The sequence below is a fragment of the Cyprinodon variegatus genome, unplaced genomic scaffold (assembly GCF_000732505.1).
Source record: "Cyprinodon variegatus isolate N-32 unplaced genomic scaffold, C_variegatus-1.0 Scaffold293, whole genome shotgun sequence".
NCBI lineage: Eukaryota > Metazoa > Chordata > Actinopteri > Cyprinodontiformes > Cyprinodontidae > Cyprinodon > Cyprinodon variegatus.
Genome location: NW_015150746.1, coordinates 297,237 through 322,098, shown reverse-complemented (window position 1 = coordinate 322,098; position 24,862 = coordinate 297,237). Strand labels below are relative to the sequence as shown.

The following is a 24,862-nucleotide window of genomic DNA, read 5'->3' as shown; positions in this document are numbered from 1 at the left end:
ACGCAAAGAACGTGCTCGTTATAATGCTAACCGAGCAGTCACAGCCACAATAAAAGCAAATGAAAGCGGTGCTTGTGAGACGGTTGTTGATGCGCTGAGACTCTACAAACAAAAAATAAATCGGAACTCGTATCAGTGGATTTCGTTTCCGGTGTAACTGGACAAGCAAAGCAAGAACTGAGGATAAAAAGCAGGTAAAGTTAGCATGCTGGGTACATAGCCACTCTTGCTAGTGCCGTGTAAGTTTGCATTTGCAGGCATGTTTTCATGGTCCCAGTATAAACTACATCCGTCAAAATAAACTACAGGTTCTTATAAATTGCAGAACTGATGGTTAGTTCTGCTATTAGGCACTAAAGCTATTAAAGCGTTGTGGTTTAGCTGCCTAGTTTTGCTACTATTTAGCTAGCCAAACACCGCAGCTGCGAGCGGATTTCCCAGCTGCCTCCAAGACTGTAAATAAAGAATTCATATTTTAATAACACATTGCGATACATAGCAAGTGAGTCGCTGTTATATTCACACATACGTGCTCTATTTTATTTAATATTTAGATTATATGTCAAAAAATGACAGTTGTGCTCCCTAGAGAACAGGGGGAGTGAAGCGGATCAGCTGCTTCTGTTTTTGATCTACAAACATCAGCTGCCACCTCACTAAAAGACTATCATCAGATTTCGTAGGTCTCTCTTCCTGTTTTTCCTTTCAAATAAAATTAGTGTATACATCAACGAATTGCACTGGATGTAGAAGAAACACCCAGCAGGGTTTGAGTGGAGGGGGTTAGAAATATAATATTGGTGGTTAGGGAATAATAAGCAGGTTTGTGTCTGCAATAAAAGACAAGAAACATTGAGATCTTGTACGAAAAATAATAGAAGTGCATGGACTACGGCAGGGAGGATATGCAGACCAAAGGGCACGTAGGGGTATGCAGGTATGCAGGGCATTTTCATCATATGGAAAATAAAGCAGCGGGTAACGGTGTTAAAAGCGTATTGATTGTACATTTGAGTAGTATTAAGAGGTTATTTAATACTCTCTGCGGCGCTTCCTTTTATCAGGCTGATCTGAACAGATTCTTGAACTGGTTCTCCTTGTGCTTCCCCGTTTCCTTTGCTCTGTGGTAATTTTTTCTTAGTGTTTTGTTACATACCACAAAGTGCCCACAATCATGCCTTGGGTTCATTTATGGCCACGGGAAGGGAAGGGCTTGTGGTAGCTCCTTGATAACTATTTAAGATGGACCCAAATTTGGTTCTCCAGCTCAGGTGAATGATGCAGATACTTATTATAATATAATTGGTGCATGGCCTTCAAAAAGATACAAACCAGTTTAAAATGGAAAAAAAATGCAAGGTGTAACATAGATTATTATTATTTTTGTCATGGTGAGTAATGTTTTGTTTATCATTTGTATTGACTTGTGTCTGCTATTTTTTTTAAACCTTGATTTAAAGACAAAATGGAAAAGTAAACAAAATTCTGTTCTTGTTGCTGAAGTCACCAGAGTGACGTCATACACACTCACTTTGTTTAAAAAAATAAAACCGCAGATGTCTGGGGGACAGTGACTTACCTACATGTTATGAATGCTGGAGTACCATAACGAATATATTATGAACTGTTTAGTTTGTACCTTCAAGTCGTTGCCCATAGTAATACGTCACTAGGATATAACCTAACAGAATATCTTCAGAACAGCTCCAAATGACACAAAACTAATATGGGTGAGTAGAACATGATGTAATAACGTAAAATCAAGGGCCTAATGTAAAAAAAATAAAATAAAAAATGGTGTTCCTCTTTAAAACTCACTCATGTAATTAAGGAGGGTCATGTCCATCATTGACTAGCAGAATGCTGCTAAAAGTTGTTAGGTTTTATATGACACTTAATTGGCACATGTTTGTGACTATGGCCTTGTCTCCAGGACTTCTCCATATTATTGTGCTATCAAATTCCAAAACACAGGAACTTTAACTGGAAAAGTTCCCATTGTGTTTCCTGATGCAATTCATGTGCTACTGCAAATGTTACCAAGATTTTTCATGTTTGGAATCTGCCAATCCAACAGTTTACACCATGGCGTCAGCGTCTGCCACTGTGGACTCTAAGGCAGAGCTGACTGCTCTGCTGGAACAGTGGGAGAGGGAGCAGCAAGGCAACACACAGGAGCTGGTTAACATCCTTACCAAGTAAGTAGGCAGGTGCTTAAAATATATAGTGCTGTAATGCATTTAGGAATAATTAAAGGGGCTTTAATAGTGTTAATTTTGTGGATTTACTTTGATTTTAAGAATCTCAGAGCTGGTTGAAAAAGAAACAGAGGAGTATCACAAAGCGGACCCTGACCCCTTTGATGATCGACATCCTGGTATGAAATAAAGAATAGAAGAGCCTTATTGAATTGAATATTCTGTATGTTTAACATGCCTCTCTTGGCCACTAGGGAGAGCTGATCCAGATTGTATGTTGGGTCATCTTCTGAAGATTTTGTTCAAAAATGATGAATTTATGAACACAGTAAGTATTTTCTCTACAAATACTTTTGATATTTTTTTGTGCACCATAATTAAAAATGTTATCAATTCTTTTCTTAAAACAAAGTAAATTTTTACTTTCTAGTTGGTGAACAGCTATGTGATGACCAGCAGAGAGCTGTCCCTAAATACAGCAGCATGTCGCCTGCTACAAAACATCATGCCCGGACTGGAGACCGCTGTGGTCTTTCAAGAAAAGGTAGAGGACCTCTGCATTAGTCCTGTAGTTTATGTATTTTTATGGTGCATTCAGAACACATGCGGTGGCTGTTGCAAACGCGGTGGATTCACAGAATTCCTGTACAGACCACGCGGTAAAGTGACCAGCGGTGAACTGCACACGATGAGAGTCTTCATTGCTCCTCCCTCAACTCGTGCTACTAGATAGAGCTGAGGTGCTGTCAAATAAATCACTGCAGTTAAAAAAAATCTGAGCTTTCCCATGAAATTGCAAAACAGCAGCCAGACAGGGACTGGTCATAGGCAAAGCTTTTTTCACTTAAAATGGAATACAGAGAAAATAATGTGAAACAAAAAGTAGAACTAGGGAATGCTCTCTAGGGCTTTAGGTGGCTTAAAAAAAAAGCCATTTTATTTCAGTCCTAGAAACATTGGTCATCCTCACTCGCCTCCAGCTCAGATCCTGGGCTGTCGATGCCCACTGCACAGCGTCATCATGCTTTCTGAGTTGGTAGATTTACAAGGAAGTCCCGCCGAAACCAAAGTGGACTCGCTTTTTTTTTTCTTTCAGAGCTTTTGGGGCTTTTCCAAAATCTGGAATATAATTGTCTCCCCAAGGCGATCTAAACGTTTTTTTTATACGGAACAATTTAATTCAATTCAATTCATTTTATGTATATAGCGCCAATTCACAACACATGTCATCTCAAGGCACTTTAAAATTCACCATATCATACAGTCAAATTGATTCAAAGTTTTCTATCTAAGGAAAACCAGTTGCATTCTTGTAGTGACAGTGGAGAGGAAAAACACCCTTTTAACGGGAAGTAGTCTGTGATGTTAAGTTTCACCTGTGCTTTTATTCTGAATTGCTGACAGCGAGACCTTGACAGGAAATGACATGGGGTTGCCAGGGGTAACGGCAGGTCCAAAGCGGATGGTCTTGGGGGCTGATGATTAACTAAAATAAACAATCATTGCAGCCACTTAATAAGGTAAACATGCCCACTGTTATATTTAAGACCAGCACAGGAATGACATGCAATGATATGCAATAGCTTTATGTTAAAAAATGAGCAAAGCACTAACATCTGCTGGGATGGCAACTTCATCGGCTATAATTAAAAATAATTCCATCTTGAAAACCAAATCTGCACAAACCCCCCGTTATACAGAGGTTTGTTCCCAGGAAACCCTACAGAATAACAAGCCACAGTGAATCATCACCTGAAGGATATCTGGTTCTGTCCTTCATCTAATTAGCCGATAACATCAGTTGCCCCATTTCCATTGATTTAAATGATTACCCATAAAGCCCCAGCACATTAAGCCTGATAGAAACAGCTCTACATCTTTAGTCCAATTGGTGGCGATGGGAAAAAACTATTGGTTTTCCCCTTTATTATAAGTGCTGACTAGCTATAAGTAAATCTTTTTCCATTAAAAGTTTAAACAATTATTTAACATTTCATTTACGACCAATCTGTATCTGAGCAGAGTGTAAGCAGATATTTTATCAAGTAGAAGCTTCATACCATGTAGACGAAGAACAAACTTTAAACAGATCACAAGCTGACAGAAGGCATCCAACTCATGATCTTTCCTCTCTGCAGTCAACATAAATAATAATTAAAATATATAAATATTTTTGTAAGGTTTACATGGAAAGCCAGACTAAGGAGAATTTGTATTTCCTGTTTGTACAGGGAAAAGTGAAAGTGCCCCATCTTATAATTACTCCATTAAAATACTGCCCTTTAAACTTGCTAAGAGGTTATAATTATTACCTACATTAACTAAAAATGTCAAAGCTATCTGGCGAATCAGATGAAGATTTGAGGTGTATTTTCTAGCTTAAAAATCATCTTAAAAGGTTTTTTGTGTTAACATAACTGACGTGTAATGACTGACTGACTGGCCGACATTATGGCTTCAGTCAGAGGGGAGATCTGACTCATTAAACCCAACTGAGTCGGCGGCACAGCAGCACAGAGCTCTGCAGCTCTGATGCAGGTTTAAAAGTTGGCTGTTTCATGATAAAACTGATTACAAAGTTGAAGTTTTCGGTGTGACAAACTAATGGTATAAAGACACCATTGTACTCTCAACTTCTCAGAAAATGCCGTCCCTGGTGGAGCAAAGCAGTTCAGTTCAAAACAGTTTATTTATATAGCGCCAATTTACAACACGCGCCATCTCAAAGTACTTCACAGATAGAATTCAACCAGATTATAAGGCCAGATTGGTTCAGTTTTTATCTAAGGAAAACCAGCTGATTTCATCTCATTGACTCAACAGCAATGCCTCCCTACAGGATATCTTGTTGATTACATCCCTGCCCCTTCAATAAGCCACAGGAATCTTTAATTGCCCTACCTCACTTAAGGGATCAAAGCCCGAGGAAATTAAAGACCTGGGAAAGTTAAGTTGTTTGGCCCATTTCTTGTGTGTGTGTTCATGTGAATCTTACATTAGCAGCATTAGCATTTTGCCATATCTGCCCCATTCATGCTCTATCAGCCAGGTGTTATGCCTAGGAGTGCATACCTGCTGACATGTGCTCTTCTTCTTTTTTTTTTCTTTCTTTGTTGTATTAAAGATGCAATTTTGAATTCTTTGTGCTCTTCCACTATCTTTAAATTTATGTTTCGACCTTAGATTAAAAATTATCTTGGGATAATCTGAGGTTTGCATCTCTGATTTTCGACAGATGCCACATCTTTTAAAATTAAAGATAGATTTCCAGTAATGACTCCTGTAAGTTATACATAACTAAATTCAACCGATGCACACAGAGTAATATAGCTCAAGGCTTTAATGATCACAACAATATTAGAAATCTCTTCAACAAATTCTTTCTAACAGCCTTGTATATAATAACACATCGGTACATCCTTAGCAACAACAGCTGTAATCAATAATGAGTTTTTGTGGACAGATTTCATAATTCTATCAATCACCGCAGAGCCCTCAGGTTTCGAAGCTGTAAAATCCTTTTTCGCGTCGAGCCTCGTAGGTTTGGATTTTTTTCCCCCTCTCTTGGCATAAAAAACTTAATTTAAAGCAGCATTTTGTGTTTACATGTGTTGTCTTTGACTATTGTTTAAATATATTCTCATATGAAATTCTGAAACCCTTAAATGTGACAACCATGGAAAAAAAGACATTACCGCATTTTCCGCACTATAAGGCGCACTTTCAATGAATTACCTATTTTAAAACTTTGTCCATATATAAGGCGCACCGCATTATAAGGCGCATACAATAGACGCTACAGTAGAGGCTGGGGGTTACTTTATGCATCAATTAGATGGAGCTGTGCTAAAGGGAATGTCAGCAATGTTTATTAATAGATTACAAACCAGCATAGTTTATGGTATAACATGTAGTGCAATGTTAATACACCCCACATAGTGGGAGGGAACTTTTCCTCGATTCAATACTAATAATAATAATCACAATATAGTAACAGTTGAAATAGTGCAAAGCGATAACAATATATCAATAACTCAACGTTGCTCAAACGTTAATATCACACAACACACAAAATAAACACGTAAAGCTCACTTTACTAAGTTATTCCTCATCCACGAATCCCTAGAATTCTTCTTCTTCGGTGTTCGAATAAAACAGTTGGGCGAATACGGGATCCAACATGCCCGGCTCCGTCGCCATTGATCGAGTCAGTGTCGCTGCTGCTGTCTAGCAGTTCAGTGACAATTCCTGCCTTTGGCGGCTGCTTACCGTAGTTGCCACATATAAGGCGCATGGGATTATAAGGTGCACTGTCGGCTTTTGAGATAATTTGCGTTTTTTTAGGTGCGCCTTATAGCGCGGAAAATACGGTACTGGGTATGGATAGTTATTATCCTCTGTCCAAACCAAAGGAGAGATTGCTCCTAATTTGTCTGGAGGAATGCCTTTATCCTCATATGTGTTTTTATTAATCCTGCTTTTGACAGCCAATGGAATGTTGTTTTCTCAATGCTTTATACCTCTGATCTTCTTGGATTTATGTATTATTTACCATCATGTGTATGCGTTCCTTTTAGGAGGGAATCGTTGAAAGACTCTTTAAATGGGCTCAGGAGGCTGAACAGCCTCTGAGAATCTATGCCACAGGATTGTTGGCGGGTGCCATGGAGAACCAGGACATCGCTGCCAACTACAGAGAAGAGAACTCTGTTTTGGTCAGTAGGGGGTGTCCCCAGTCTCATATGTCAGTTTGCATTGAATAGTGTAGAAGTTTGTAGTGGAAGACAAAGGAAAGAGGTTTTTACATACAGTTTGCTCCTAAGGATTAATATAGATATTATTTTTGCTTCTTATTTAACAGGTGCCTTTGATGCTGCACAGGTTGCGTGAGCTTCAGGATAAGGATGCTGAGAACAAACGGGAAATCAAACGGCCAAGCCCCAGGAAGACTCTCAGTGAACCTTTGCTGCCTTTAGATGAGGAGGCCGTTGATGGAGCCTTTGAAGACAAGCCTTTCTCTCAGAGTAAAAATACAGACGAAAAAGAAGCAGTGGGGCCACCGGAGGACGCAGAAGTCCCCTTCCCAAGTGTTGAACCTGAAAACGAGCTTTCCTTCTGTTTGAACTCCCCGCCAAGAACAAGCAGCCGTGCCAACTCGGCTGTTAAAACAATGATGAAGCCAATGTCTGCCCCCAGTTCACTGACACACCAAGGAGTGTCTGACGGTAGCAGCTACCTGAAAAGGAAGATGGAGAGAGATAATGCAAGGAGCTCTAAGCAGAAGCTTAATTTCTCTCTTCCTGAAGCAGAAAGAAACTTTAGTGAACTTTCAAATAGCAGCTGGTCAGAGATGAGCCCCTGGGTTATAGGCAACAACTACCATCTGGACCCTTTGACCCCAGAGATTGAGCAGAGGCTTATCCTGCAGTATCTCACACCTCTTGGGGAGTATCAGGAGGTTGGTCTTATTCTTCCAAACACTTCCAGACACTGAAATCATGTAAATGATTTCAGTGTTTGGCAGGTGATGTCCTAATACTCTGCATGTATGAAAAGGAAAGAAAATTACATTTCAAGTGAAGTTCTTTTTGGAAAATGTCCTTTTGATTTTATGGTTGCATTTAATAAGTATTTTAAATAGTTTAGTAGAATAATTTGGTATGAGATGCTGACAAAGTGTCAGCCTGTTATGCTGCAAACCTACCAGCAGGTGTCAGTGTTCCATTTTGAAAAAAAAAAATGTAGCTGCAGGCTATATCTATTGAGTATCAAGTTAAAACATTTGAGTGTGGTAAACTATCCTTATCTAAGTCTTTCCTGTTTACAGTTGCTGGCAGTTTTTATGCAAATGGGATCCCGTGAGCTCCTCATGCACTATATGGATCTAAAGCAGACCAATGATGTCCAGCTGACCTTTGAGGCTCTGAAAGTAAATTCCTGTCTCTCTTTCTTTCACTATTTTAAAATCTTAGACTGATTATGAAGTTCCTTAGTCTCATGCTTTTTTTTTTTTTCCTTTTTTTTTTCTAGTATCTGGCTTCGCTGCTCTTGCACAAGAAGTTTGCTGCAGAGTTTGTTGCTCATGGAGGTGTTCAGAAGTTGTTGGAAATCCCGAGGCCTTCAATGGCTGCTACAGGAGTGTCACTGTGCCTCTATTATCTTGCCTACAATCAGGATGCCATGGAAAGGGTAAAAGAGATTAAAAACACAGTTCAACTCAAGTGTGCTTCCAGTCGTTTTAGGGATTTTAGTGGGTTCTTGACACTTATCAGCTATAACTTTTTATTGAAAAAGTATCTAAACTTTTTCTGTCAAAATTCCTAAAGAAATTGTCAGACTTTTTCGATGGGAATTTTGGCTATCCTGATTGAATCTTTCTTTTGAATAATTTTTCTGTTTATTAGTGGCATTAACTGTTAATCAGTTTATTGTGGTGTCTTTAAAAAAATCTCATGTCCTAGAATTTTGGTCTTTAAGGCCTTAAAACATTTAAATGATCTCTGGTTGCTGCATAGAGATGGGGAAGACATGCAGCAAAGGGTCTTTGGATCAGGATTCAAACCCTGGATTGATGCCTTTCCTCTCTACACATGGTCATGTAGTATACACCTAAAGCATGCATCTGCTACATCCCCGGATTTTTAAAGCTACAGTGTGTAATAATTACAGGGATATACAGTCAGAAATGTAATATATTATACATAACTATGTTATTTATCATCATCTACGAGCTCAGCCTCTTAACTTTGATATTTGCGTTGCCTTAAAATTCGTTATTTATTCATGTCGCTGAAAATTACACACTGTAGCTTTAAATACTTAGCTACTCATATTTTTATCAAAATAAATGGTTGAATATATTGATATATTTCTGTAAACACCAGCACAGTGACAAGTTGCTTTTTTATTATATTTACAGTAGCAAAAGAATTTGAACAGCCTGCACGAGAGCCACAACCTGAGAAACCCCACACTCAGGTCTTGCTCATACCTTTTGGCTCATTGGGATCTCACTGGATCAACTTGATTGATTATCTGAAAGAGACTTTTGAATCAGTCCTAATAGTTTTCTGTAGGATCTGCTTCTGTCTTGCTGAGAGGACTTGCTGCCATTATAGAGAAATATATGGAAGTGGCTTCAAGTGTTCATGTTTCTCTGCCAGGGTGTAGTTTTCCACTGCGAGTCATTAGTTTTCTAATAAACCTAGCAGTGTTATTTTACTATGCCTGAGTTATAATGCTGTGGCTGGTCACAGCACAGTGTTGTGGGCAAAAAGTGTCTTCTTCTGATAGTCGTTAAATTGGCAAATATCCTGACTTTAATGCTGTGGAACCAAATAGCGCAATATTGCAAAATTCAGTGTATTATGTTTTTTTTTCAGTTGCTCTCCACATTTGTATTCAGGGCTTTGCTCTCTCCACTCAAGGTGTGCATGTTGCCCCACTCCGTCTTGTCAGATGTGGTCGGTTACACGCTGTGGCTGTTGGAGTGCTCACATGCATCAGGCTGCTGCCACGCAACAATGTTCTTCTCCATCTCCTTTTCGTTCCGGGCGGTCCTTGAGCTATTCGACAAGCAGGACGGGCTCAGACGGCTTGTCAACCTGGTAAAAAAAAAAAAAAAGAAACCTCATTCCTAATTGGAACTGTGTTCACCCCCAATTCTGTGTCATTTTCAGGAAATATTTATACCTGGACAACCTATCCCTTGTCAAATGATTAGAGCTTAACTTTGTGATAAATTGTCCGTTTTCAGATCAGCACACTGGAAATCCTAAATCCGGAGGACCAAGGAACACTGCTGAACGATGATGAGATTTTCTCTAGCAGGCAGAGAGCCAAGCACACCTGCATGGCTCTGCGCAGGTACTTTGAGGCCCATCTGGCAATCAAGGTGGAGCAGGTGAAGCAATCTCTGCAGCGCACAGAGGGAGGTGCCCCCATTCACTCACAGCCGTATTATAAGGTAAATAGAGGCTATGTTGATGTATCAGAACAAAAAACAAATTTTCACATCTATCTTTATGAGCTTCAGTTCTTAATTTGGGTTCTGACTTTTGCTTTTTTTGTGTCTGCCTATCTGATCAGGCGGTCAGCTATAGCCGTGAACAAGTGGTGGAAATGATGGAGTTTCTGATCGAGTACGGTCCACTCAGACTATACTGGGAGCCAGCAGAGGTATTTCACAAGCTATCCTGTGTCCAGCTTCTCCTGCACCTTATTTCTATTGCCTGTGACTGGAGGACCTACTACGGCAGGTATTCTCCCTTTGTTTACTGATATTATTTAAACATTTTCAAGATGTCAACCAGTGGTGGATTTTGATTTTTGCCGTTTACTCTTGTAGGAGTGATACAGTGCGATATGCCCTTGACATCCTGAGCATTCTCACAGTTGTTCCAAAGACGCAGCTGTTATTGTCTGAACCCGTTGCAGTTGTCGACGTGGGAGGATCATCCGTTTCAACTGTTGGTCAGTCTTCTTAGAGAATGACTTAATTTCTGCTCTAATCCATCTGTTAAGATAGTCTTATTCATAAGTGTTGCCAGAAAAAGAGAGTCTGAGGTTTTTTTGTAAAATTTTTCCTTCTCTGTTGGTTGCCATGCAACAGTCTCTTGCATAATTTGAAAGAAAATCAAGTTTAAATAAAAAAAAAAATAAAAATCAGCACAGTATTTTTTATATAAAATCTTACTCTTATTATTTTCAGTAAAATAATTTATATTAACATTTTTCTATATTTTTTGTCTTAGGCATAAGTATAGTCCTGGCTGTGGCAGAGGGAGAGGTATTTGTTAATGATGCCGAGATCCAGAAGTCCGCTTTGCAGGTTGTTATCAACTGCGTCTGTGCACCTGATAAACGAATGTCCAGCATTGGCAAGTTTATTGCTGGCACCCCCCGCCGCCGCCTGCCGCAGCAGACGAAGGCCAATGAGAGTGTGCTCACCAAGATGTGGAATGTTGTGCAATCCAACAACGGTATCAAGGTACACTTAAAGCAAGCCTCTTGTGTATTTGAAGTATTTTATTAACAAATATATTTAAATGCAGCTCTTAAAAGTTTTTCTCTGGTCAAATATTGATGACAATGGTGACATAATTGTTAAATATTGTGATTAAGAAATCAATTTCAATACATTCACGCATTCTGCTTTCTTCCATTTAACACCCTTAAACTGAACTTTTGCATTTTGGTGAAGGTCATAATGTCTCGTTTAAGGATGTGGCATTAGACTCTGTCCAACTTGCTAAATATTACATTAGCATGTATGATGCACTTGAATTAAATTAGTCAACTGGTACTACACTCAAGTTCTTGGCATCTTGAAAATTTAACACAATGATACTACGGTGACTGTATTCTTGCAGGATTTACAGCCTTGGTGGACAAAAACCAGAGATAACATTTAATGCAGTTTCCAGCTCTGAATTCAATTCTGGCAGAAATATGCAAATAGAGGGCTTTTGATTTAATGGATGGAGATTAATTCAGGGAGAAAACCAGAGGACAAAGGCTAATATTTAATACTGCCAAAGCTATATTGGAATGATTTACATTGAAGCCTTTTTGTGTGTGGGTGGTACAGTCAGAATCCAGACCTAAAGTCTAGTTAGAAATTCTTAAAATATAGAAAATAGAAGTTGATCTTTACAATTGCTCTCCATCAGACCTGACTGGGTCTGTACTATTTTGCAAGAAAATGGACAGAACTGGTTCTAGACCGACAAAGCTTGTAAGGATTACCCAGAGCCAATTGCTGGTCTAATTAGAACCAAAGATGGATGCCTCAGCAGGACAAAATCTAAATGTATGCTGCACTTCTTTTTAAAATATATTTTCTGTAGGAAATGTTTAGGGTTGAGTTTAATTTTACTGCATTATTGTCCGCTATGGTTGTATGGTTTTTGTTCCCACTTCTGCGTAGCAAGATGCAGACTAGTGACCTTTGTCGAGTGTTAATGGTGTACAGGTTGGATAAATGCGACCTCGCGGTTCAGACAGAGGTCACATTTGAAGAGATCAGATACACATTAGATTTAGTACTACATAGCCAAGTTTCCTGGGTCGCATTTCAAAAATTGGATCCATGTGGTTCAAACTGTCATGAAAAGATCAGAATCAGATCACATATTGGCAAAAAGAATTGGATTCGGGTTACTTCAGGCTACAGCGTGAACGTAGCCAAATAGCTCTGTTTCTTCTGCAATGGCAATCTTCTTTCCTAGTGTTTAAATATTTAAACCAATAAAGTACACAGTTATTGAGGCAAATCATGCTTCTTTCAGTATAGTTTTGTTTCTAATGGAAAAGCATTTGCTATGCATTCACTATGCTTTGCAAGTCTCTCTTTTAAACTCACACTTGATATCTGTCCTCTAGGTGCTCCTGTCCCTGCTGACTGTGAAGATGCCCATTACTGATGCAGATCAGATTCGAGCTCTTGCCTGCAAAGCTCTGGTGGGTCTGTCTCGCTCCAGCTCTGTCAGACAAATCATCAGCAAGCTGCCTTTGTTCAGCAGCGGGCACATCCAGCAGCTCATGAAGGAGCCTGTTCTCCAGGACAAACGCAGCGAACATGTCAAGTTCTGCAAGTTTGCCGCGGAGCTCATGGAAAGGATCTCTGGGAAGCCGTTGCTGATTGGTACTGATGTGTCCCTGGCGTGGCTGCAGAGGGCCAGCGTGGTAGCTCAGTCCAAGATCACCTTCCCAGAGAAGGAGCTGTTGCTGCTTGTACGAAACCACCTTGTGGCCAAAGGACTGCATGACACAGCGAACACCCTCACCAAAGAGGCAGATCTGCCCATGACATGCCTAACTCATTCATCCCATTGTTCGCATTCAGCTTCCTCTTTCCCCGCTGTTGCAGCGCCCCCGCCTTCCTCTCCTGTTACTACCCTTCCCCGCACTCCTCGGCTGGCCAACGGTGTGGGGTCACGACACGGAAACCATCCCTCTCACACATCAGCCTCACCATCCAATCATCCACAACCACGCCCTTCCACTTCCCAACCAGCTGGACCGCCTTCCACTGCTTTACCATCTACATCTGCCCCACACTCTAACAGCGGCTCTCCTTTGATCGGCCGCATCGTCTTCTCCCGTGATCGCCAGACACCGTGTGGGGCAGTAAACTGCAAAAAGAACCGAGTGCTCCGACAGAAGTCTGATCACGGGGCCTTCAGCCAAAGTCCAGCCATGAAGAAGCAGTTTGACAGACACTTACCTTCTCCTCCTGCCTTGGACAGTATTATCACAGAGTACCTGAGGGAGCAACATGCACGCTGTAAAAACCCTGTAGCTACCTGCCCACCTTTCTCTCTTTTCACCCCCCACCAATGCCCCGAGCCCAAACAGAGAAGGCAGGCACCCATAAATTTCACATCGCGGCATTCACGTAGAGTTATATATCCCAAATATGGAGGTGTTGATGGTGGATGCTTTGACAGACATCTAATATTTAGCAGGTGGGTGTCATTCCTTTTTCCTTACGGATCGTCCTCCAAAGCCATTCTCTACATTCTCTGTTTTGTGTTTGTCCAGGTTCCGTCCCATCTCTGTGTTTAGGGAGGCGGATGAGGATGAAAGCGGGTTCATGTGTTGTGCCTTCTCAGCCCGTGAACGGTTCCTGATGCTTGGAACCTGTGAGGGCCAGCTCAAGCTCTACAATGTGTTTACAGGCCAGGAGGAAGCCAGCTACAGCTGCCACAGCTCAGCAATCACTCACTTGGAGCCATCACGGGTCTGTAGAGCAATCTTTCATAGGTTATACAAGCGTCATTCAATAAGTTAGAGTATCATTTTAATTAATTTTTTTCTTTTAAATAGTCAATTTTAAAAAGAAAATGAAACTTCTATTGTACAAATAATCATATACCACATATTTTAGGCATATTTCTTTTAAACCTTAATGGTTTTGAAGAAAAACTCTTATTTCAGAATTTAGAGAATATTAAAGGGATTATTAAAAATGATACATTTTCTTTTCTAGTGTACTGTCTATGCACTTTAACACCTGGTCAGAACTCGCTTTGATTATAGGAAAACAACCATTTCCCCTAAGATTTCCTGGTAGGCGTCCATGTTGACCTTGGACTTGATAAAACTGAGGACCAGTAGATTTCATTGCGTCTCAAATTGTGACTGGATGTGAAACTAAAGGCTGGATTTCATTCAGCTCAGATTCTGTCCATGCCCAATGCTCCTCCAACTTGTGGGAGCTTGAATTTTTTTAATTTACATTTTTTCCCTGACAAAATACAAAAATGTCATTGTTTATGGAGAGAACTCTGACTGCTGAGCAACAGTCCCGTCATACCTGATGTTGTCTTTTGTTCTAGGAGAAGCTTATCACAATTAATCAGACCCTTGAAACTCATGTTATTGAAAAGTTAATTTAAACCTTGCATGGTTTAATCTCAGAAACCAGGTCGTCTGTGTGTGTGTCGCACTTAACGCAGATATGCCCCTGCCCCTTCCACAGACACTCTGGTGCATCTCTCCAAAATTGTAGATGACGCAGACAGGAGGCTTCTGATTGGTCAAATCTACATCTGCTCTAGACTTTGCGTATTTCCTGTTTGGTAACTTACTGGCTTGTTTTGTTTATATGACTGCCATTATGGAAAACGACTCGTGAAGATGGACCAGCTAGAAGAGCGATGCCGCCTCGGCCGTATCTAGACCCACAGCTAGTTCCTGATTGCCCCTCTTGCGTTGTGGCATGGAATAACATAATGCAGACTACTCTTCAAAATTGCGCATGACTCAAAAATATCTGTGTCATACCTGCAACATGCTCACTGCGACACATTGCTGCGGGAGTATTGCCAGCCTAAGAAATACCAGCTGACAATCCTCTCATGGCTGCATTTTCCCATTGCTGCAGAATTTTCAACCACTTTTTCCCTCCATTCTGTTTTCCATAGAGATGTGCCGTGAATTGCCTGCTTCTTTAACACTGACCTTTTATTACTCATTCCTCTCGTGTATGTTATCAGTGACTGTCCAAGGACAAATTCTTTATGATGTAAATCTTTTTAGTAAGTCTTTAGTAAGTCTTTTTAATATGGTTTTTATATAATCTACTTTAGGACTACTTTAGTACTGCTAATCTACTTTAAGAAACTAAATTTGGGGTTCTCATCAGGTGTTAATGTTTATTAGATCAGTTTGTGCGTATCTATGCAACATGGGTTTCAATCTCTCAATTGGCTAAAAAAATTATTCTCTGATTTATTGTTAGTTCTATGAATGGTTATTTTTGTTTTGTGTTTTTAGGATGGTTCTCTGCTCTTAACCTCTGCTTCTTGGAGTTATCCTCTTTCTGCACTGTGGGGCATGAAGTCCGTGTTCATCATGAAGTAAGTCTTTTTTTTCCCCCAAACCATTGTAATATTTTAAGTATGCTCCTTCAGAATGAACGTGCTCTTTTTTGGAGTTTAAATTTGCACAAATCATTACCATGTAATTAACGTCAGTCAGCAGAGTTAACTTCCCCATCTTTTCTCCCTCTATTTCTGGAGCCGACTCGGTACAACAGCAGTTTTACATTGTTACAAGGAGTTACCATCCATCCGTTATCTGACACACTTGTCAAAATTGGGGTTGCGAGGGGTGCTGGTGCCTATCTCCAGCAGTCAATGGGCGAGAGGCAGGGTACACCCTGGACAGGTCGCCAGTCCATCGCAAGGCAACAAAGAGACAAACAGGACAAACAACCATTCATGCACACACTCACACCTAAAGACAATTTAGAGAAGCAAATTAACCTAACAGTCATGTTTTTGGACTGTGGGAGGAAGCCGGAGTACCCGGAGAGAACAAGGAGCTAACAGACACACTAAATGTTGTTTAATTATGCACATTAACAGTCCATGGCTGCCGTCTTTAGCGCTTGACACCCATGGACTCGGGTTGATTCATCCAAACGGTTGGACTTGGATAATCCATTTCTTAGAGTCTGCAGCAACTTTTAGACATCATAGGGTTTTTAAGTAATCTATTTTTTATGATTTAGATTAAATGTTTTCTTTTTTTTATTTAGGCATTCCTTCCTTGGTGACCATTATGTGGAGTTCAGCAAACTCTCACAAGACCGTGTCATAGGAACAAAAGAACATGTTGCACGTGTATGTATATTTCATATATTATTAACATAAAACATAAAGTGTAGACATACATGCATCACTCTTTTGGTTCCTCTCTCCTAGATATATGACATACAGACAGGTCAGGTTACTCTGACTCTAAACAACCCAGATCTGGCTAACAACTACAAGAGGAACTGCGCCACCTTTAACCCAACAGATGACCTGGTTTTGAACGATGGTGTACTGTGGGACGTACGCACAGCGCAAGCCATCCACAAGTTTGACAAATTCAACATGAACATCAGTGGCGTGTTTCATCCCAATGGCCAGGAGGTCATCATCAACACAGAAATTGTATCCTTCAAACGCTAAATGACAGCAAGGGTTGGAACTTTTTAAAACATCTGTTGTTGTTGTTGTGCTCTGCATAAATAGAGATGCGCCTGAAAAAGATACAAAAATCATGCTTAAAATTAGCTTTCATTGGAGAAGGCTAGCTTCATATGGAAAAATACACCTTTTCATTTAGTTTAATTTATTCAGTGGTGGAAACAAAAGCCGGATGTTAGGATTTTGTTAACAGTCACTCATCAAACTTACTTTAGTATCTGTAACAAGTGGTTTTGTGTCTTTTAGCTAAAGTCTTAGAAAAATAGTTCCTTGTTTTGAGCTGAACGGAAATCTAGATGTATGATATGTAGAACTGGAATCAGGATCACAATATTACAAAATCTAAGGGCTGCATGGAGGCAGTGTTCATTAGGATGAAATGTTTAACATGTCATGCTTTCATACACTGCATAACTGCAAAACATTTTTCTAGTTGAATGTCCTTGTTGCCAACACTAAGTAGATTTTATTAGCTGAGATTTAAAGTTAGTGGATAGTGATAGTGATAGTTAAATAATGAAGGAAAAAATATCGAGATTTTTTTTTATTGGGATTTCAACAATGATATGATTTAACATTGTACTGTAGTTATACAGCCCTAATCAGAGGTTTTTGATGATTAGTTTCCCCTCGGGTTATAGGCCCATTTAAAATGACACATGTTGGTGAGTAGCCATATTTGCCTTTCCACCTTGTAAAGTGAAAAGGTGTAGATAAACTCAAAGGTGTTGGGCACTAATAAAAAGAAAGCAGGTCTGTTGGAAGGCAATTGAGACAAAAGCTATCCCATTGGCAAAATGGAGTCGGGGAAAAATATCTGTCAGGGATTGCAAAAGGTTTAGTACAAAACTTCAAAGGAAAGATAAAAAAAATAATAATAATTATTATTATTATTGAACTTTATTGATCTCAAATTGTAGAAATTTACCTGCATTTAATTGTAGAAATTTACCTGCATTTAACCCATCCCCTTGGGGAGCAGTGGGCTGCCATTGTGCGGTGCCATGAACCATTTGCCGGTTCAAAATAAATCCTTACAAAAACTCACTACTGCAATAAGTTGAATTTACAAATTTTAAAAGTAGCATCAAGAATTTTTGCTGCATTATTAATTTTGAAGAACTATTTAACACTAGATTCATCAGGGTTTACCAAAGCATGATCTTATTCTTTTGACCGGAGAATCTGAAGCTGTTCTAGTGATGGGTGATAAATGATGATTTCTTCTTCTGTGTGTATTAAATATTTATGCCTCTAAAACTCCTTTATATTCAGGCATATGGGTACGTAAAGAGTAATAAGATTGTTTTATGTAGCTGAATATGTAGAAGAAAGTTTTGTTTCTTAACCACATGTTTTAGTGGGATCTACGGACTTTCCACCTCCTCCACACGGTTCCTGCTCTGGACCAGTGCAGAATAGTTTTCAACAACAGTGGCACTGTCATTTATGGAGGTAAATGCTGCCTGATGTTGGGGGTGGAGTGCGTTTCTCTTGAAGCTTGCAAACAGGCTCCCAGTCAAAGTGTAAAACTGTTGTGTTAAATGGAAGTTTGGTAACTATGAAGCTAACTGAGCATGTGTGCATTTGTAGAAAGGTGTGAACAGGGCTTGTAGAGGAAGGTGTGTGTGTTTGTGTGTATTTAACGCCTCAATAAGTCATAGCCATGTGGGCAGAGGACCCCATGTTGAATTGGCATCAAAGACTAAGCACCTTTTTCACAGAATAGTGGCCCCTTACTGGAAGTGCCATGGGCATGCAGAGATGGAGCACACTACTTAGGATGCAGGAATGCAGCTCACCAGTTTGTAATTTTCTGTCATTTATTCACGTCTCTCTCTTGCTTTGTTTTTAAAGCAATGTTGCAAGCTGATGATGAAGACGACATGATAGATATGCAAATGAAAAGTCCATTTGGTTCCTCGTTCAGGACCTTCAATGCCACAGATTACAAACCCATCGGTCAGTGTTCTTTCCTTGAACTTCTGATGTTTATTAAGAAATCAGTTATTTTACCAGATGAAACTGGATAGTACTGTTGTGCATTTTTCATATTTTCTGCTTCTTGAAATATTTGAAGATTAACATGCTTTTTTTCCAACTTCCTCAGCCACCATTGATGTCAAGAAAAATATATTTGACCTTTGCACAGATACAAAAGACTGCTACTTAGCTGTGATTGAGGTAAATTATGAATTTATATCACTTTATTTAAAAAAAAAACGGCGTCAGAAATGATCCTCTAAATACTTCTTTGTCCATGTGTCCCAAAGAACCAAGACTCTGTGAATACAGACACTGTGTGTCGACTTTATGAAGTCGGCCGGCAGCGACTAGCAGAGGAAGAGGAGGAGGATGAGGAAGATCAGGTTTAAGCTTTGTTTTGGTGTTTTTTAGGAACCTCTGTAGCTTCTTAATGTAGATAAAAAAAAAAATTAAATTATTTGTTTCAGGAGGATGACGATCAGGAGGAAGATGACGACGATGACGACGACTCCGATGATGACATAGACACGGATCCTCTCATCGCTGAGCTGGAGAACGACAATGGAGGCGAGGACGAAGATGATGAAGATGGAAACGATGAGTTATCGGACGAAGAGATCTCACGTATTCTGCAAGACGACGGTGATGGCGGAGATGATGACGATGATGATGACGACGACGATGACGACGATGAGGATGACGACAATGACGATGATGATGACTCTGATAATGATGTTGATCTGGATGGGGACAATGGTAAGCCACCTTTAGAAGGAATCATGTGAATCACAGTAGAGATGAATTGTTCTCCATTTCTCAAAGTGAAGAAGCCACACATTGTTGTTGTTAAAAATCACGCTTGTTGGAATAATGGTTCATATTTAATCCCTTAGATCTTTCCAGTATAACCAAACAAACTGATTTCTCAGTATTTCTTTTTTTTTTCTTCCATACCCAACTGTTTTGCATTAATAGTATTTATAGAGAATGATCATCAATTATGAATCGTTAAGTTGGGTCAAATGATGTGCTGCCTTAGCTTGGCCAGCTAGATAAGGCGTATGTATACACGGCATATTAGTCTGGTAAAGAGCTGCTCCAACTGGATTTCGAAGGCAGGAGTAAGAGGGTCAACCCCATCAGGTTACCAACTACAGATGTGATGCAAAAACTCCAAACAACTCGGACATTTTTCTCATTTTGTAATCCATCCATTAATCCAACTGGCCTTATTAAAGGGCCTTGTACTATATAATCCTGGAGTACACAAGACCTCTAGAGAGACACGGTCGAATGCCTTCTCCAGATCCACAAAACACATGTAGACTGGTTGGGCAAATTGCCATGCACCCTCCAGGATCCTGCTGAGGGTGTAGAGCTGATCAAGTATTCCACGGCCAGGACGAAAGCCAAACTGCTCCTCTTGAATCTGAGATTAGACAGTCCGACGGACCCTCCTTTTAAGAACCCCGCAATAGATCTTACCAGGGAGGCTTAAGAGTGTGCCTCCTCTGTAGTTGGAACACATGCTCCGATCCCCCTTTTTAAATAGGGGGACCTCGAGCCCAGCCTGCCAATTCAGGAGAACTGCCCCTGATGCCCACACAATTTTTTTATTTTTTTTCAGATTTTTATTGTCATTAGGGAGCCTTAAAGCCACACCGGTTAGCAGTGTGGGGGTCTTTGGTCAGGGACCCAGAGTGACAGTCTGTGGGAGTTCTATGCTCTATGCTCTAACCACTTGGCCGCCACTCCTCCGTCCACCTCTCAGGACCCTTGCCACCGAAGAGTTCTGTAGTACTTGAAATATTTTAAGCCGTTTAAGAAACTCTCCAGAGAACGATAACTGCTGTTTTTTCCTAAGAAATAACTGAGCATACAAGGTGTGCGCACTTCTACATTTTTATTTTTTATTACAACGTTGTGCTGTTGCGGTCACCAGCTTGTCATTATGCTATCAGAAAAGCGCTGCTGCATTGTGGATTATTCAGGCACCGAGAGTCAAGAAACAAAGTCCTGGCTCCTCCGCTGTGATTGGTCCTGCCAGATCTGGCTGGTTACCAGACTTAATTATGCTATGTGTAATTCAGTATTGCTTAACAGGCTAGTGCTGCCAATTATATTTAAAAGACTGATCAAGATAAAATAGTTTTTATTTTCTCATCAGTATCCAAATCTGTCAAAAATAAGTTATAAAGCAATAAATATTTATTTTCAAAAACTCTTAAATAGTTTAGTTCCCACAGAAGTGAATTCATTTGGAAGTGAATTATTTTACTGAATCTTGTGCTGCTATGATTAAATTAAGTATCAACAGATAATCTAAACATGCAATTTAAGGATTTCAATTCATTCCATAATAGACATCTTCCAATTCAGTAATTCAAACTACTTGTTGGCCAGTTCTTCAAATAATTGTCCTTAGCCAAGATGCTCATTTCCTCTTCAAATGCTCAACATTTTGCACCTAATTTGGGTTCTGGCTGGTAATTCAAGTCAAAGGGAAAGTGTGGTAAATTAAGAGAAAAACTGAAAGTTTTTTTTTTAAATGGGCTTTCTCTCAGGGCCGTGTCTGTGCTTTTTAGCCTCATTGTTCCCTTTTCCCACCTCAGTTCTCTGACTGAGCACACAAGAATGGTGCACTAAACCTGATGTCTTCAGCACCTGACTAATGGAGGAGTTTATCTAACCAAGGTCAAAAAACAATGATCCTTTTAAACCTTGTGGTTCAGGTTCACAATATTGGATAACTCTTAAGGTTTTAAACATCCACTGAAACCTTCGCAGCAAGAAAGAAAAGTTGCATTCAACAATTTTTTTTATAAATATATATTCATAAATGCATCTTGAAGCAAATATGTCTTGAAATAAAATAGTTTAATTGATGAAAACAATATATTATAAACAATATATCAAGTAATAAATGACTAAACAAATGAAAAAATATGCTAAAGTAATTTTAGTGTATGTCATGGATACATTTTTTTTTATTGGATGGAATATTTATGAATCATTTATTAAAGAGAAAATTTGCTTTTTTAATATTGATTAAAATGGGTCTCCACAAAAAAAGATAAATGCTGGAGTATGAAATGTCTTTTCCTTTTCCCCTATGCTGAAAGCTTCATAGTGATCCTTTTTCATTTTTAAAATCCCTGTGCTGCCACTGTGATAGCTGACTGTTAATTAGGATTAATATAGCTGATGCTAGAAAAGTCTCCTTTTTGCCTCTTAAGGGCAGAAAAAGGTAGATCAAATAACCCAATGTGTAAACCTTATGACAAATGTGCTACACAATCAGAAGAGTGGAGAATTTATTTTTTTTTCTTTCACATAATGCTGATAAAGTGAAATGCTCAGTCTTGGTTTGTTTACTCCCAGTTGCTTTTTATTGTAGGTTTCACATTTAGGTCCCACATCACTTGACTGCCATCTTTTAAGTTTATGTTTAATGTATAATAGTAATTCTGACTGGTTCAGAAACACGTTTAACTACCCTTTATAGAAAGTGTGTTTTAAAAGGCCTAAAAAGCTATTGATTGGGGAATATGATTTAAAGTTGATGAAGAAAGACACAATATGTCCTACCTCTGATAAATTCCCTATAGTATATTTTTTAAAGGCTACTCTATTTCAACTCGACAATGGCAAGCAAAATTTTAGAAATGTTTAAAAAAAAAAAAAAAAAACACCAAAAGAAATCCCAAAAGCTGGTTTGAATTTTGCCATTTAGCACTTTTACCCTCACTCACTATCCTACACAGCAGAAAATATTTATTCCTAAATTTCTAAATCTGTGTTTGTCTATCAAACAAACAGACAGCTCGGACAACTCTGACCTTGAGGATGACATCATCTTGTCCCTGAACGAGTGAGGATGGAGGCCATCAGCATTTTAACACCAGGGATCCAGAGACGTCAAAATCGCAGACAACTGATCTCCACCGGATAAGTCATGAAAAGAGAAAACCAGCGGGTAATCTAATCAGAGCACTGCCAGTTTGAATCTGTAGGTGTTTGAACAGTGAAAGTTAGGAAAAACAGACATGATTGTATATGATATTTTATTTAGGAGAAAAGTTATCCTTTGGCTGACTGGTAAAACCTGTGTGAGGGTGTGATGAGTTTTGATGAGTCTCTTTATTTCATAAAGCATCTTTTTACTTTTTTTAGTTTGTAAAATACCTGTTGAGAATTACAGGGTGAAGGGTTTGTGTTGAAGATTCAAACACCAAAACATCCTGAAGTTTTCTTAGCAAAGCTCCAGGATTCTGCCTTCAAATAAAAATTTTTTTTTTTTACAAATGCTCACCGTGGTGCACAAGGCAGTGCCAATGAACATATACTTTAAGGTGGCCTGGACACTGTAATGACATATGGATCCAAATGTCTACACAAACTATTCAATATTTTCTTAAATTCTTTTTTCATTTCTCTGTAGTATTTAGCACAGTGGCTGATTTGTTAAGGCTGGTCTGAAGATGAAGCTCTCTTTCCCTGGAGCGTTTAAAAAAAATAAAAATTATTTAAAAGCGTAAAGTTAAGCAAAAAAACCGAAAGAAATGAATGTTACTTTTCCTAAGACAGTGAAATTTAGAACTGTCATTTTGTAAATTAAAGGAAAATCTGGCACATGCACAGTCTAGTTGTCATGATTTGTTTTTCCATATGTTTTTGCCTTGTGTGTGTATGGGTTTTAATTAGTTTATTTTCCATTAGAAAACCTATTAAGGTCCTTGAAAGTTCTTGTACAGATTGTATGTATCTAAAGTATTTTTACTATAAATAAAGTTTCAGAAATCCTTTCTGTTTGTATGCGACTTTCTTTTTACTTTTTTGTTTTATGCATTTTTTTTCTTATTGTGCATTCCTTCATTCTCAGAGCACTAGTTTAATGACTTGGAGTGAAGTGATCTCTAACCCCCAGATTCTACATTCTCCATCACCGTTCTGCCCTGCTGAGGTATGTCGTGCGGAGCACTTGCGCAGTAATGGTAATCAATGAGAACTGTTCCATATCCACCGCTACTCCTCTGCACATCACCATCCACCTACGTCTTCTCTGTTCTTCACCGTCAAAATATGGAGCCAATCTTTTTTTTTTTGGCTCTGCTCCGGCACATTGTAACCGACCAAGTCAGGATCCATAATTGCACCAAACAGGAAAAAGACAGGTTTGTCAAAATAAAATGTAACAATAAGTCAGAAACTACAAATTAGAACATAATTCTTATATATTTCCAAAACTAAGACCGTTTATTTAAATCATTGGATGCAAACTATTTGTTTGCATTCAATTTATACTCCAATAATGTGTATATACTTCAGTATATCAGGAAGCGGATTTCTCTCTAATTAAAACACTTTATTCTGAGGCTTAAAAGTTTCATCAAATCCAGTCCCTAATACTTCGAAGAGTGCATCTCACAACTTCTTATCATAGGCATGGATGAAGAGATGCTGAGTTTGGAAATAGGATCATACAAAATGGGTTTTTTGACTAATTATCTCCATTACGATTGATGCTCATGGTGAGAAGTCCGGCCCGCAAGGAAAAATCAATTGATCAGTATCTATACCTAATATGTTCCTGGGGGATTTAATGACTTTAGCGTTAATCAGTAAAAAAAAAAAATTTTTTTTGTCACGATCACCGAGTCTGGGATCAGCCATTTTTGCCCAAATATAGTAACACCTCACTCCTGACATCTTCCAGCAAACGTCCAGTGTGGTAAGCTGAACGCCATTCACCCTGCTTTACAAGCAAAATCAATGGGAACTACAAGAACATCTGCAATCAACAATTATGTAAGATTTCGAGTGGACTTCACCCATTGAAATTCACGAGAGCCATAGTTAAACTGACAATGAATCATGATCCGCCATGGACGGGTTTGTTGTTGGATGAAGTTTAAACTTGAAGGAGGATTTGCCATACTTCTGGCCAGAGAAAAAACATATAATTTGTAACCCACATTTCGAAGAAAAATGTTTTCAAGATGACTTGGATAGTAGCGCTTTGTGACAAACACCAGATACAGCATTGGGACTTGCTCAACACCCGATACTGCACCGTGACGTCACAAACCGGTAGGTGGCGGTATTGTTCTTTGATAAACATGGACGTCTCCGGTAAAGCACATTTAAATGAAAATTACTTAATTAAAACCACATCCTTTATTGAACAGTATGTAA

The 24,862-nt window shown here is 39.2% G+C and overlaps 1 protein-coding gene across 1 annotated transcript; it reads left to right on the top strand.

Annotated features, from left to right (window-relative positions):
* Positions 1-2: 2 nt before the first annotated feature.
* vprbp (Vpr (HIV-1) binding protein) lies at positions 3-23,462 on the top strand. The gene is made up of 25 exons (XM_015383756.1): positions 3-194; positions 2,078-2,198; positions 2,301-2,377; positions 2,453-2,526; positions 2,629-2,742; positions 6,776-6,913; positions 7,060-7,656; positions 8,026-8,127; positions 8,229-8,387; positions 9,626-9,805; positions 9,955-10,164; positions 10,287-10,456; positions 10,546-10,670; positions 10,952-11,187; positions 12,582-13,666; positions 13,743-13,941; positions 15,480-15,562; positions 16,246-16,330; positions 16,412-16,645; positions 18,043-18,136; positions 18,539-18,643; positions 18,792-18,865; positions 18,955-19,050; positions 19,135-19,423; positions 22,487-23,462. Exons 2-25 carry the CDS (start codon positions 2,086-2,088, stop codon positions 22,540-22,542), a joined length of 4,695 nt encoding a protein of 1,564 aa, XP_015239242.1. The 5' UTR covers positions 3-194; positions 2,078-2,085; the 3' UTR covers positions 22,543-23,462.
* Positions 23,463-24,862: the final 1,400 nt, after the last annotated feature.

What these genes read in the sequence shown, in the direction of transcription:
- vprbp (XM_015383756.1), top strand. Translation starts at nt 2,086, where the DNA reads ATGGCGTCAGCGTCTGCCACTGTGGACTCTAAGGCAGAGCTGACTGCT. An exon ending in CTCTTGGGGAGTATCAGGAG is followed by an intron (nt 7,657 to 8,025) that starts GTTGGTCTTATT and finishes TCCTGTTTACAG; the next exon opens with TTGCTGGCAGTTTTTATGCA. An exon ending in TGGCACTGTCATTTATGGAG is followed by an intron (nt 18,137 to 18,538) that starts GTAAATGCTGCC and finishes TTGTTTTTAAAG; the next exon opens with CAATGTTGCAAGCTGATGAT.